At 37.8% G+C, this 14,073-nt stretch overlaps 1 protein-coding gene across 1 annotated transcript in view; it reads left to right on the top strand.

Annotated features, from left to right (window-relative positions):
* The window catches only part of PTPRK (protein tyrosine phosphatase, receptor type, K), a 309,673-nt gene that overhangs the window by 222,012 nt on the left and 73,588 nt on the right, over nt 1–14,073 (top strand). Inside the window, exon 6 of the mRNA XM_009880190.1 lies at nt 13,898–14,071. Within this exon, the coding sequence (XP_009878492.1) occupies nt 13,898–14,071 (174 nt within the window). The remainder of the gene's footprint in view (nt 1–13,897; nt 14,072–14,073) is intronic.

Below are 14,073 nucleotides of genomic sequence, written 5' to 3'. Positions count from 1 at the left end.
AATTTGAATTGATGTAGGATCTATTAATCATGATAAAAATAATTAAAAACAACTGGGAGTATTTCAGATCCTTTCTAAGATAGATAGCAGTTTTCCTTGCATGCTACTCAGTCATGACCTGATCAAAATAGCTAGGCAAGAATGAGAGTTCAGAGCCAGCACCAACAAAGAAATCAACCAGACATTTCAAATAAATTTCCTTGAGGATTTTTGTGTCTAGAAAAAAAACCCAACTGAATTTAAATGCAGAGTAGATTAAAAAAAACCACCACCAAGCTTCTCAGCAAATGAAGGAAACTTCATTTTGAGCACCGTGCTTTAATTAGGCAGCAGCATTTGTGTCCAAAAGAAGACAAGCAGTCTGTTGTCACTTTGGGATGAATGCCTACTGGACGTGTTTCTTGAGGGACATATTCCTCGGGAGCCAGACTGCAAGTAGAGCATGGATTACATTCTTTGGTTAGAAACTTCTATAGCCGTGGTGACATTTTTTTCTGAAACCATTCAGGAGTTATGCTTGAAATACAACCTGTGTGCTCTCCTTTCAGAGTACATGCCCCCTTTCCAGCAGACTGTGTGCCACTTAGATAAGCTAGTCTTGCAGCTCTGGCAGAAATAGCTGATGATAGACTTCATTATTAAATAAGCACCCTCTCAGTAACTGGCTTGCTTTAAATGCTTAGCTGGGAAAGTCATATTCTGTCAGCCTCCTCGATCACTGTAATAAAGCCTTCCCTCAAAACCAGTTAATGCAGATTACTCATGTTGTTGTAATGCTGAAAAGAGCGCTACACTACCGTGGTACCATAGCAGTTAGAATAGAGACTGAAAGCATAAGTTTCATTCATCATACTGGTGATTACAATGGCAGTACAGATCACAAAAATGTAAGGATATTGGCCCGTTTCTTACAGGACTCCAATATGCATGATTTAGTCTAGATGTCAAAACATTGGCTTCCATGCCACGTACGTTCAGATTTAAACTGTTGGCCTTTCCCATCTTTCTTTTCATTTCATGAAGAAGCACAGGGAATGTACTTAGTTGTATTGCTGAATGCTTGTGATGACTGAGTTCTGCTCTTGAGTTTTATTATAATGTCCAGTAGAAGTAAAAACAACCTAATCCCTCCAAACAAAAACCCAAAACAAACAAAAACGCCTACCCAGCAACAAATTTCAAGTAGATATGTATAGTAACCTAAAGGTTATTAAACAGGACAACCTCAACCCATTTTGTTTAGACAGCTGCCCCTTGTCCAACATCTCTAAATAATGGTGGAAAATATGCAGAGTACAGTGAATCAATTGGTTCTGTTCTCTACCATCAGGTGGTTTGCAAAGAGAAGAGCTGAATTTTTCTGTTCAACTTTTTTTTTTTTCCACATTTAATTTAAACCCTGCCATTAAAATTATTTTAATAGGAAGCAACGCTTCTGATATTCTGTGAACTGCATAGTTGCATGTCAAACAAGATGAATCAAGGTGAAATTTAAGTGAAATGATTGCAGTCTTGCCACCGACAAGAGATCAGTGCCAGATGCTATGAAGCAAAATTCAAAAAATTCCAAGTTTTTTTAGGGAATTGTGGAACATTGCTCTTCTGTCTTGTTCCAAACACCAAATAGTTAGAAATCAGCTCAAGCCTTGAAGTTGGATTTATATCTCCAATATATCTTTCATGCCTGCTGTCCTGAGAGGATGTAGAATCTCCCTCCTTGGAGATATCCAGAAATAGGCTGTACAAGACCCTGAGAAACCCGATATACTTACTTTGATCTGGAGGTTGGATTATGTGACCTCCAGAGGTCTCTTCCAAGTTGAGCTGTTTTATGATGCTGTGATTCAATCTCTCTTCCAGATATCCAAGTCAAAAACAGTAAGTGAAGGGCTGCTGCAAAAGGCAAACATGTATTTGGGGTTTTCTTTCTTTTTTTTTTTTTTTTTCCTAGTAGCACATATCTTTGTTACATCTGAAATTAATAACAATGTTATAATTTTGTCTAAATGTTAAAGTAGGACGTGAACTTGGGAAGGCAAGAGCTGCCGTAACTTTAAAGTTCCATTTAAGGAGAAAGGGAGAAGATGGTTATGAAGAACATGGCCCATGAAAGATTGAGGCTGGCATCACTAGCCGGTATGCATGAACAGGAATATAGATAGAGTGACCACAAAAGGGAATGCAAAAGCTGTAAAGACTTGGGTATGTTTGGAATATAAGTAAAAAAATAATTTCATTACCAGTCATAAAAGTCCTCAGACCAACTCTGAGGAATCTTATATTTCTGGTCATAATACAGTAGATTCTTAATCCTGAAAATTATCATGGTTGTCAATAAATGTTATGAGCTAGTGGGTTGATTGTGGTGACAAGAGGGGATGGTAATAGATTGCATGTGTGTTCATTATGCCAGTTTCCAAAAGGTTAACAGTTAGATGAGGTGTAAAAAAAAAAAAAAAAAAAGTAAAAAAATCATAGAAGAGAGAAGCTAGCTCTAAAATTGCCTAACAGGCACTCAATAGAATTTTAAATTCTTTCGGTAATAAGCTGGGAGGAAGGGATTGTTGTTCTTTTTATTCTTAAGCATTTCTTACACTCAGCAATAAATCTGGTTTAAGTGACATAATGCCGGTGTCCAGCAATTAGCCTGCACTTCCAAATTAATACTGCTTCCGCCTGTGTGGCCTTGACTTGACTAATTGGCTGCCTTTCCTTTTTGTATTCTGTTGTGATTGTATGCTGACAGTGATTCAGCATGTACAACAGAGGCATAAAAAAATAATTTAATGCTCCACTTACTCAGCAGGCGTGATTGACACCCTCTTGGGTGGCTGTTACGGTAGTGCTGGTCGGAGCAGCACGTCGGCAGTTGCTTTGCAGTGACAGTGAAGCCAAGACAACTGTGCTAGCACAATATCTTTTTGAAAGACAGAACGTGGTAAAATTATTGAATATGACTGACAGCTTGGACTAGATAGATTCCTAGATGGGTATCTAGAATAAGAAAACACATAGTAAAGGAGCGGTGGCTCCTCCTGCAAGTGAAGAGCTAATCCTTTACGTTTGCATGTGAATGAAAAGTAGGTTTGTTGGGTTTGCATTTAACAACACCATCTGTTCTGTATAAAGCAAGATCAATTGCTCATTAATTAATCACTTTTTATAAAAAACACCTTCTTTTAAAAGGAGTAGAAGGTATTATCAGCAGCATCTACAATTGTTTTTCTTTTGCTGCTTCCAATAAGCTGCTGGGTTTGCCACCTTTTTCTGTTGTCGCTCATCCAGCTTTACTGTCGACTGAAAATACTCCGGGATAATTTTTCAGCAGCATTTTTGTTTCTTGGGATTATGGAATGAACCAGAAGGGTTCAGAGGAAGTTTGCAAAGAGAAAATTGTTTCAAAAATAACTTAGCTTCTTTTACTGTCAGGTGAGTTATTTTGTATTTTCCAAGTTTCTGCTTAGGCAGGAAACAGTAGCTTTGAGAAACACTGTCTGGCTGCAAGTAAAGCAGCAGGGCAATTTCTTTAGAGTACTTTATGCAGCTAAATGTTAAATGGAAATACATTCTTTAGATTTCAGGGTCTATTTTAGAAAGCACTTCTCCAGCTTGCCAGTGCCTCCATTTGCGAGCACGGCTTTCTTGCTGCTTTTGCATTCTTTGTCACAAGGACCCAATGTCACTGTAGAGCAGAGGTGCTCGTGAGCTCCCTTCTGCAGAGCCCTATTGCTTTGGAGCTCCAGGAACAAAACGTTCTAGGACTAGATCCCGGTTCCCAAAATGGCCTTGCAAACCTTCGTAGCCAGATGGTGGTAGGAAAGAGAATTGATACCATGGGAATTCTGCCCAGACAGAGCAAGTCGACGTAAAAAGCAAATATTCCTTATCATCCTTTTCTTTTCTGAAAACAAACATTTTAAAGAAATTTTCAGGGGGGAAAAAAGCAAGCAAACAAACAAAACTCATCTCTGGAAATTAACAAGACTCTATTTTCTAATGAAAATTTCACAACTGTTCGATTAGCAAACTGTAAACAGTGCTTTGTCTTTTTACTCAAGAATACATTTTCTTTTTTCTCACAGTTACATCAAGCGACAGTTGGATTGAAATTAGGTTTCTTGAAATGCACAGAAAGTTTTTTGTTGTATAAAATACCTGAGAAGAAATACTGGCTTAAGGTGTGCCGGAGGCGTAAGGAAAAGGCATTCTTTACACTGGAGCAAGTATTACATTTTGACAGTGACTTGGCATTGATCATTGACCAATAGATCGAGGAGGTTTTTTAGTCACATTTAATCAGATTTTTGCAGGTGGCTGAGTGTCTTAAGTAACAAAATTTCATTGAAATGCAAAGGTGGTAAAAATTCATGGTAATCAGGTATCTAACTTAAAAAAGAATTGGCCTCTTGGCACCTTAGCAGCATTTTTAGAGTTCTAAGTACCTTTGAAAATGGTTTCTGATTTTCTTCAAGATTTTAATGTCAGAGGAATTCTTCTTTGCCAGCCTGTGTTATTTTTGTCTGCATTTATGAAGAAAACAAGCTCGCTTATATTTTCCACTTCCGTTCTTAACTTTGTATGAACCAATGAAGAAATATAATCCAATTTACTAAAAAAAAATTCCAGGTGCTTAAGGAAAACTTCTCTGTACAATAGAAACTACAGGCTTGGTCATTGGGAGTAAAAAAAGAAGATAAATACCAGGATTGTTTCACTGACAGGACACGAGACATACAACAGATGCGTTATATAATACAGTGTCGTTTCTTGTTTTAAGCCACTTAATGAATTTGTGTTTCAGCCAAGGTTTATCATATACATTATATGGCAGCTATGTATCAGTAGACGATATATACATTGTATGATGCATAATGGTATATATTGATTTTGTAAAAGGAGCAGAGCCAGAGCAAGGTGTAACATACAGTTATTACTCAGTTTTACCATACCAACACTGTTGTGCTCTGGGCAATCCTGCTTTAGCAGGGGAGTTGGACTAGATGATCTCTAGAGGTCCCTTCCAACTCTGAAAATTCTGTGATTCTGTGTAACACAGCATTGGAAGGGCGAGTTCGTGGGCTGCGACCCAGATTGAAATTCCAGGCTTTGCTGGTCGCAGGGAGTGGGCTGGAAGGTCAGTGGTTTCAACCAGGTTCCCAGGGGCCTCCGGGGCCATCTGGGGCAGAATGGGAAGGGGGGCAAAGCGAATTGAGAGCGTTTCAGTAGATGTGCAGAGAGAGGATGCATTTTGATAGGTGTTTTATCTGCACGTGGAGAAATGCGCGTATGTGCACAAGTATCTGCGTACATACAGGCGCACAGATGTATGTGAGAGTTTTAAGTGGGTATCGTAATTACTGCTCGCAGTTTTCAGTTCTTAGTCATCAGAAGTGAATGTGGCCCTAACTTTATTCACAGTCTGAGTCTCTCTTCTGTGCTTAATATTTATTTATTATAGCCTGTGTTCCACATTTGGTCACTTCATTTCATGTGGTAATATTTATGCTTCCCAACTTGGAAGACTGAAATTTTTATATACAGGAGAAAGGAACTGAAGCTTTAACGATATCCATACAACGCTGTTGTTTTGCTTATACACACTACTCCAACTTAGGCATTTTGCATAATACTCATAACATCCTAAGGTCCTAAATACATTGTTTGTAAACAAAACCATAAAAAGATGTTTATGAATGTGCATTGGAGAGGAATGAAAAATGTATCATCTAAGTAAACTGGTGATTTATATTCAACTAAATGTTTGTATATGCTTTCTTCATAATGTTGAATGGTTAGGTTCACTGTTTAGGTAGGTAAAAAGTGTATTCGTGTGTGTAAATATGTATTATATATTCTTTTTAAATATATTCTTTATAATATAATTGTTATAGTTTTAGATGATGAGTCTTCCATTCTGATTTAATATATCCATGCCACTAATTCTTTAATAATGTTCATTTTTTTCCCCCATCACCATTAATTTTGTAATTGATTTTACATAATTAAACTTCACCATTGCAGTCCTGGACAGGTTTCCTAGGAATTTTGTAATCTCAGGCTTTCCCTGTGTTTCCTCTTGCAGTCTGATGCTTGTTGACATGCTGATTCAGGTTTTACACCACCAGATAAGTTTTGTTCATCTGGAGGAATGAGCTTAAAGAGGTCATGCCAGCTTTTCCTCTGTCCTACTAGGCTATATATCTCCGTTTAATTTAAACTCAGAGGGAAAAAAAAAAAGAGGTTAAAAAAAAGTGGATTTCTGCAGCTAAGCTGAACTGGAGAAATCAATGGAATTTATTATCAAGGGATGTCTAATCTCTAAAGCTAATACAAGACTTCACAGGTATTGATTATATGCTAAGGATGCACAAACTGTTAATCATGCTTGGAGGCACTAGAATAAACATACTATCAGGAGGGAATGGGCAAATAATTGTCAGTAGTGCAGTTATATTCTTCTCTTTACTATGCCTCTGAAGCAGGGACAGCGTATGTTTTGCATCCAAAAAGATGCGTCCTTAGATATATTGAATACCCTTTCATTGCTACTGAAACTAGTGTAGTACAGCTGATTATCTATGTTATAATTCAGATGTTTTCTTCAGCTCCCTGAGGTATGTGGTCAATAAGAAATTTGTAAGCTGGCTTAATAAGTCAGACACTAGAGGAAGTGAAAAGAGAAAAAGTTCATAGATTTTCATGCAATTGCATTATAACCTTTGTTTGCAACAAAATAAATCTTTTGAGCTAGTATAGTAGAAATACCTTTGTTTCATTTGTTCTGGGTTCATACCTCATGTGATGAATAGATGGACATACTAATTTACCCAAAGTCGGTTCATTTTGTGTTTGCATCCATATATGTTTTGTATTCTGTATGTGTTACATCTGAGAAAGGAAATGCCCAGTAATCTCTTTGATTTTTATTGTGGGAAAATGTACCTGTTAATTTTTCATTTTCTGTCAGACTGCTGAAATTACTTCAAATTGTACAACTTCTGTCAACTTAATTTGATTTCTTTTTCTTTGGTGTTCCCTCTTTCTGAATGCATCTAAGTTCAAAAAGATTGAAGGCCTGCCTTTTCAAATTTGGCTGCCTAAAGTCAGGCCTCTAAACTGCCGACGTGGAACAAGATTTCAGAAAAAAAACCAAACAACCAAAACCAAAAAACAAACCCGAGTACCTCAGTTAGACTTTCCAACCTGTATTTACATACATGACAGGTGTCTTGGTTTTTGTATCTTCTGAGTGTGGGGGAATGCAGATACTTCAGCACTGGAATATCTGCAATAATAACTTATTCCAGTAACATATGAAAAGTCTATATTGATCCAGTTGGTAATATGATGTTGTGTGGGTTTTGCTTGGAATACACATAAGTCGGTAGGAAAGAGTCCCTGACTGAAGTGGTTCATGAACTATCATTATGTAGTTGTTAAAGGACTGAAGCCAGCGCTGTTAATTGATTTTTTGCCTTTAACTCTAAGCTGGCTTTTAACTCTACTTCGAAATGGTCAAAGATCCACCAGAATTACAGGCAAGAAACTTAAATAGAATTTACAAGAATTATTCTGTCATAAAAGATAGAGTGGTTCAAGGAAATCAGACTGAAATGCATGGCATTCTTGGGATGTCTGAATAAATTGGGTCTTCCTGTGTTATCATCATACTGTTAAATAATGGAATTATTGGGAGTTAGCCTGAACTAAATTCTTTCGGATTTGTGGATTAATAGTCCTTGAAACACAAGGGTTTCATCATGGATATTCTAGGACAGCTCATATTACCTAGGGATTTTTCTTAGCTTTGTTCACAACATAGTTATAGGAAGCTCCTTTGACAACCAGCAGATCACCCACAGAAGTGCAGAAGTGATCATAGTCGATGCATGTAGTTCTTGCTAAACTTTGGTTGTCTGTTGAAAGATGTAATGCCAGTCCAGTCCTTTTCAATGAGTGATACACTTTTATATACAGCAGTCTTAACTGAGTTTATGATGTGAGGTAACTTGGTATCTATATAGAACCGTTCTACATGATTCATCACTCGCTAATAACAAAAGTGGAAATTGAGAGTAATGCAATGGAAATGAGCAAGTGAGGAACCTCTGTTTATTGTTTTCTTACTGCACAGCTGACAGCTATTCTGGTTTGAGTTGTACTTTCTCCAGTGGTTTTCACTCATATCATTCTTCTGTGCTCTTATCAGAGGTCTTTTTAGAAGAATTCTTTACAGCAGCACGACTGTAACTTTTTTTTTTTTACTTTTGGGAACATTTTGTTTTTGTAGGACCTTGCATGAACTGAGGAATCAGCAGGAGCCAGAGTGACATCTTAGAATAATCCTCTTTTATTTCCCACATGCCAAGGAGAGACCTATCCTGGAAAGGTCAGGAGAAGCCACAGGACAGAGAGGCTCATGTTCTCATAAAGAAAAGTCTGGGGAATTCCAGTGGCTGTTCAAACTGTGAATATTAGCAGAAAAATGAGGACATTTTTTTTTTCTATGTCATTTTTGTTTTAAAATGTAAGGGCAAGATAATTAAAGGAGCCTCTGTGAAAAAGAGTGTTTTAAATTACAGGGTTACTATCTTAAACCAAATTTGCTCTACTTCTTTAATAATTGCATACATTTGCTTTTGTATGTCAGTTTTTATATCATATAAACCGCACATTTCTCCACAGTTCCCTCAAACCTTATGCAAATTTATGCATTATCTCACCCTCCAAGTCCAGTTAGTTTTCGCCTCTTCTTCCACCAATGAAGATGACCTGGGTTACTCTTAAATTTGATAAGAATTTCAGTGAGCGTCGTTAAATCAGAAACGTGAAGTCAGCTCCTCAGTGTAATGCCATATCAGAAGGAGTTCAAGGGGGAGGGAAGGATCCAAAAGCCAACCCCAATTAAAGAATTGTATACACAGATAGTATATAGACATTATATGGTGGTGTTGTAGAAGCACTGTCTTTATCTGAAAAGTTTATGCTTTAAAATTTTTCTGATTGTTTTCCATTTTGTGCGAACAAATGTGTGTTCTGTCTGCTGGTCAGGAGATCTAATTCCCCCTCCCCTGCCAGGTAAATGGAAATGAATTCGCATCTTGTAAACAACATTTAAGGATTTCTCACTAAAGGCAGCAAAAGCAAAGGACTTGTCATGCTTTGCTAGCTTCATTTTATGGGAACTTCAGGACATCTGTTTGTCTCTGATTGACAGCAGGATAATACATATTATCATTAAAAATAGTTTCTGAGGAAATGCATGCTCTCACCTTGCTGCTTCTGCAACTGTGAAGGCTTTTGTTTTCATTGCCATCTCCATGTACGTGAAGATAATCTCTGCAAAGAGGCTCCGATATTGACCTGTCGTATCACGTGTTGCTTATCAAGCACTAAAGAAATTGAATTTTATTTTATCTGTTATCTGGAGTGTCTTATTAAATCATCCTGCAGTTGAGAGGTGGTATGGGGTCAACAGGTTCTGTCTCTTTTGCCATCTATCCCTGGATTATTAACCTTTGGAGAATTACTAAAGCTGTTCTTTATTTTATCCTATAAAGTTGGGTTAAATCTTCTTGATCCATAAATTGTTGCAAGTGAGTGCCACGTGAGTGTAATTCTTTTACTTAATGTGGTTTCTGGATAAGGAATGAGGATTTAGTAATCCGTATAAATATAGAGAACTCTCTTATTATTCTGTTTTTTCTGTTCTTTTGATATTCTCCTGATGCCTCTGGTTTTCATTGGTTCAGTGAGAGTAAAAACAGTCAGATCAAATGATGGAGCTGAGTCAGCAAGTGCTTGGAAGTATTTCTTTGCCAAGAGATAAAGGGAGGGTGGGGAGGAGGAAGATAACTGAGCTGGGTATTACCAGGCATTGAGAGCAAAGGGCGGAGAGAGAAGCTGGCCGTGAGCAGAAGTGGGAATGGGGTGGAAGTCCACCAGCAGCAGCCCGTGGGCAGGAAGGCTCTGGCAGAAGGGAGCCTGCCATCAGCAGAGGGGCTGGGGAGGATCTAAAGTTCAACACCCCTATCCTTCCCCCCCCAATCCTCCGTATGCCTTATTGCTGTATTTCAGTTGGAAGACAGGACTCTGCCTGTCAGGATGTTCACGTTTTAGAGCTTGATACAGTCACAAGATACTGAATTTCCTGCAGCAGCAGAAGCCCCCAGTACTTTCTGCTGTCACCACAAGGAACTTCCTCCAGTCTTAAATGTATTTTCTACTGGAGAAAAAGGCTGGAAAAAATAAATTATGAATACCCCCTCCCCAAAATTTTAATTTTAAATACAAGATTTAATGCAAAAAATATGCTGTTTCACTCAAATTCCAAGCTCTCAATCAATAAATCTTTCAAAATGAATAAACCAAACTATTGTTTTTCAAATAACTTGCCCTTATGCTCAGATATTCACTTAGTGTGTGGGCACTGTTATGCTTTTTCAAGCTTGTTCTAAGAAAATCTGCAAAAAGTCTTTTAAACAAGATCTAGTCTTGTGGAGTGGAGTTTGCATTTCTGTGGAAGCGCTGGCAAATAAACGGTAAATGAGCTCTCTGAATTGCTGCTGCTTGCCGGTGCTGTCTGGTGGCCAGAGCACCGGTGACCTGGGAGCTGGGTACCGTTCAGTTTTCATATGGCCCTGGCAGTAAATCACCTTGTAGCTTTGAACAAGCTATTAACCTTTTTGTGTCTCTTTCTCCTCGCAGAAAAGGATTAACGCCACTTACCTGTCTCACAGGGGTAATTGGTAGATTAATGTTTGGAAAATATTAAGTGCTTCCTGCCATTATTATTAAAACTCTGGTTGATGGGTTAAGAAATCAACAGAGATTTTGAGAGAGTCTTATTTCTTCCCTCTTGGACATAGAGTGCCGATTTGATGTGAGTAATTGAACAAAGACGTGAGAAGTCATGGGCTTGAATGTCCTTGTATTTTGGATAAAAGTTCTAGATGTGACTGAAAGAGGAAAGGAGAGAAAACAACAACTAGGAAGACAAGATGTAAATTAATTTACATGGATTAGAACTGAAAAAGTATCCAGAGATCAGAAGTGAATGCATAAATTGAAATTAAATCCCAGTAGGATTAAGGAAATGTTTCCATAAAATGCAAACCCGAAGGTGTGATGGGGAGAGGGAAAGACAGCAGATGAGCATTTCTTCTTGCCCTCATCAAGACCAAAGTTATTCTTAATGCGATGCTGAGATTTTTGGGAAGCCTACTCAAAAATTCAATAGTGTTTTATCTGTGAAAAATAATTATTCAAAGATTGCTTTCTGCGGAGGTGTTACAGATGGAGGCTTTGTGGTGTGGTAGTTTAAAACAATTGGTCTTTACCTCTAGAGATCCCTGAGACAAATGTTGCCCAGAAGCGAGAGTAAAATTGTGTTTTTAAAGCATCATTTTAGGAGCAGTGGGACAGTTGGCAGACTTTACCAAAGCTGTTGAGAGACTCTGCAGACTTTAATTACCATCTCAATATTGCAGAAGTTGTTTAATTTCTGCCAAAGAAGGCAATAGTTGTGAGAAAGCGAGATCACACTCTGTCTTTCATTCTTTCCTTTTTGACAGGTGAATAAAGGATGCTTTTCAGTATCTCCTCTGATACTGTGACACATTTGTAAAATTTACATAGAATTGTAAAATAATTTTTCTTTAAGATTAACAAAGCTTTTTTTTTCCTTTCTCTTTTGAAAGTGCCGTACAGCATAGTGTGAATGCAGTTTAAGTCTTGCAATGAAAGAACAAGATGAAAATTGAGTGCATTTTCTGCTACTGATTAGTTGGCTTCAAACATTAATAGTTTTGACCTTCATGGTCCAACAACATGTATTATGTTTTGTTTATTTTAGAGGCTTCAATAAATTTTAAATTCAGATTTGAAGTCTGTCTCTGGTGTGAGTGGTTGAAAGCACAACCTGGATTAGTAGAATAAAGAGGAAATTATTAAAATGGGAAGAATCGTTCCATTTGAGAAGGAAAAATAAGTGGGTAATACAAACCTTCCTTGGAGAAGGATATGTTTACTCTTTTAGGCCTCAAACTCTAAATCAGAGTATGTATAACTATATTTTTTGCTGTCATTCATATGAGAAAAAGGCTGACAATATCACTTTTTTTTTTCCTCTTTTAGCTGTTCTCTTCCTCTGTGACACCTGAGTGTGTTTGGGTTTTTTCTAAGTGCTTGCAATAGCCAAGGAAATACTGATTCTTTGAAGACTCTCGCCAGCTCCTTCGGTAGATCTACTGTGTTGCTACTTCTTTTTTTTTTTTTTTTTTTTTTTTTAATGACTGCCTCACACCTGTCTGTACTTGCTAAAGCACCAGACATTGTTTGCTCTATAAAACCCCTTTTTTTCTTCCTTCTCTTCAAGTCTCTTATCTCTCAAGGACCTTTTCAATGCTGCCTTTCAGCTTCAGATCTCTATTGTCACTGTATATAATACGTTCAGAAAGCTACTGCCCAGGAAGTCTACTTCTTCATTTGTATTTTTTGCCATGTATGTGATAAATTGGTACTTAAGGGCAAAGGGAACATCCTTGTTCAAAATCCAGAGGGGGAAGGGTAGATCGTGGAAACAAATAGGCACAGTTTTTAATCCTTAACACTCATCATGTTACTAGGAATACCTTTACGTTATATTTAGAATTTAGTTGTTTTGATGTTTGAAACTTAATGTTTGCAGTTTGTCTGGCAAACTGCATGCTGAATAGATTAAACTGATTCACATTTCCTTATTTCAATACACCATCTGTGCTTTTGGCTGGTTGTTAGCCTGGTTGGGACTCTTGTTTCATAAATGCAAGTTACAAAGAACTGTTATGCCCAGAAAGAGAAATCCTATATTTCACTTCCTTGAATAATCTCGACTGTTTTGTCCTTACACCAGCAAGGACATGAGGCTGAAGCTCTACCTACAGCAGGCTTTATTTCCTCTGGTGAAGAAGGACCTGTTAGCAGCATATAAAGATCCCCTTGGTGTATATTTCCAATGAAACTCTAGTATATATAGTCATGGTCATGATTTTAATTGTGTAATCGTTTTAATTAAGTTCAACGATAAAAGTTAGTCTTGCATGAGGAATGAATGCACTAGAGAGAGAATGAAAGATTGATGACAGCTTGGGAGCATCGTGTATTTTGCTGGTGGAAATGCATGTGTGGAGAGCAGCTGAGATTGGGTAGCAGGTCAGAGATTACCAGCTCAGAGCAACGGCCCGGCAAAGTTTTGGGGATCCAAAAGAAGCAGGATACAATGGGAAGAATATCTCAAAGCATTTTTGGTAATATTGCTGAGGGGATTTGCTTGGATGAATAGCTTCATTACTAAAATAATAAACATTAATTAATATCTGCATGATTTTTGTAACTGCTAGCTTAGTAAGGTAATTAGTATAATTAGTATACAGCATTGCTTGGCGGCATGATAAATCATAGTGTAGTGAATGTTGACTCTTTACCACTATGATGTATTATCTAATTTACACAGGTTAAAAAAAAAAAAAGGTACGGGGGAAATCAAGAAGGGAAGCCAGCGGTGACAGCTGGGTGGCCTTTTGGTCACTCTTCTTGCATCTGCTGCCTGTATTCTCAATAGCTTTGAATCACTGCACTGTTAATTAACAATTCTTTTTCTCACTCTTACTAAGTCTTAATCACTGATGGAAACCTGCAAAGAGAGGCTGGAGAAGAATGAAGTAAAAAAACAGAGACTGGCAGGTTTTTTTTTCCCTTCAGGGTACTTCTGCAAAGGATGGTACTTCTTCCACAAGTCTGTGTGTGTTGGGTATCTCCTTTGCTTTTACATTCCTGGACACATCATCTACCAGTTACGGTTCAGTGCAAGGATGAAGAACATTAATGATGTTTTTCTTCATTATATCCTATTTTCTAGAACCTATGAGAACACCGAAAACATTGAAGATTGCTGAGATCCAGGCCAGACACATCGCTGTGGATTGGGAATCTCTGGGTTACAACATCACTCGTTGCCACACTTTCAATGTCACTATATGTTACCACTACTTCTGTGGACACAACGAGAGCAAGGCGGACTGCTTGGACATGGAC

Source organism: Charadrius vociferus, unplaced genomic scaffold (genome assembly GCF_000708025.1).
Source record: "Charadrius vociferus isolate BGI_N301 unplaced genomic scaffold, ASM70802v2 scaffold82, whole genome shotgun sequence".
Classification (NCBI taxonomy): domain Eukaryota; kingdom Metazoa; phylum Chordata; class Aves; order Charadriiformes; family Charadriidae; genus Charadrius; species Charadrius vociferus.
This window is presented reverse-complemented; position numbering and strand designations above follow the sequence as displayed.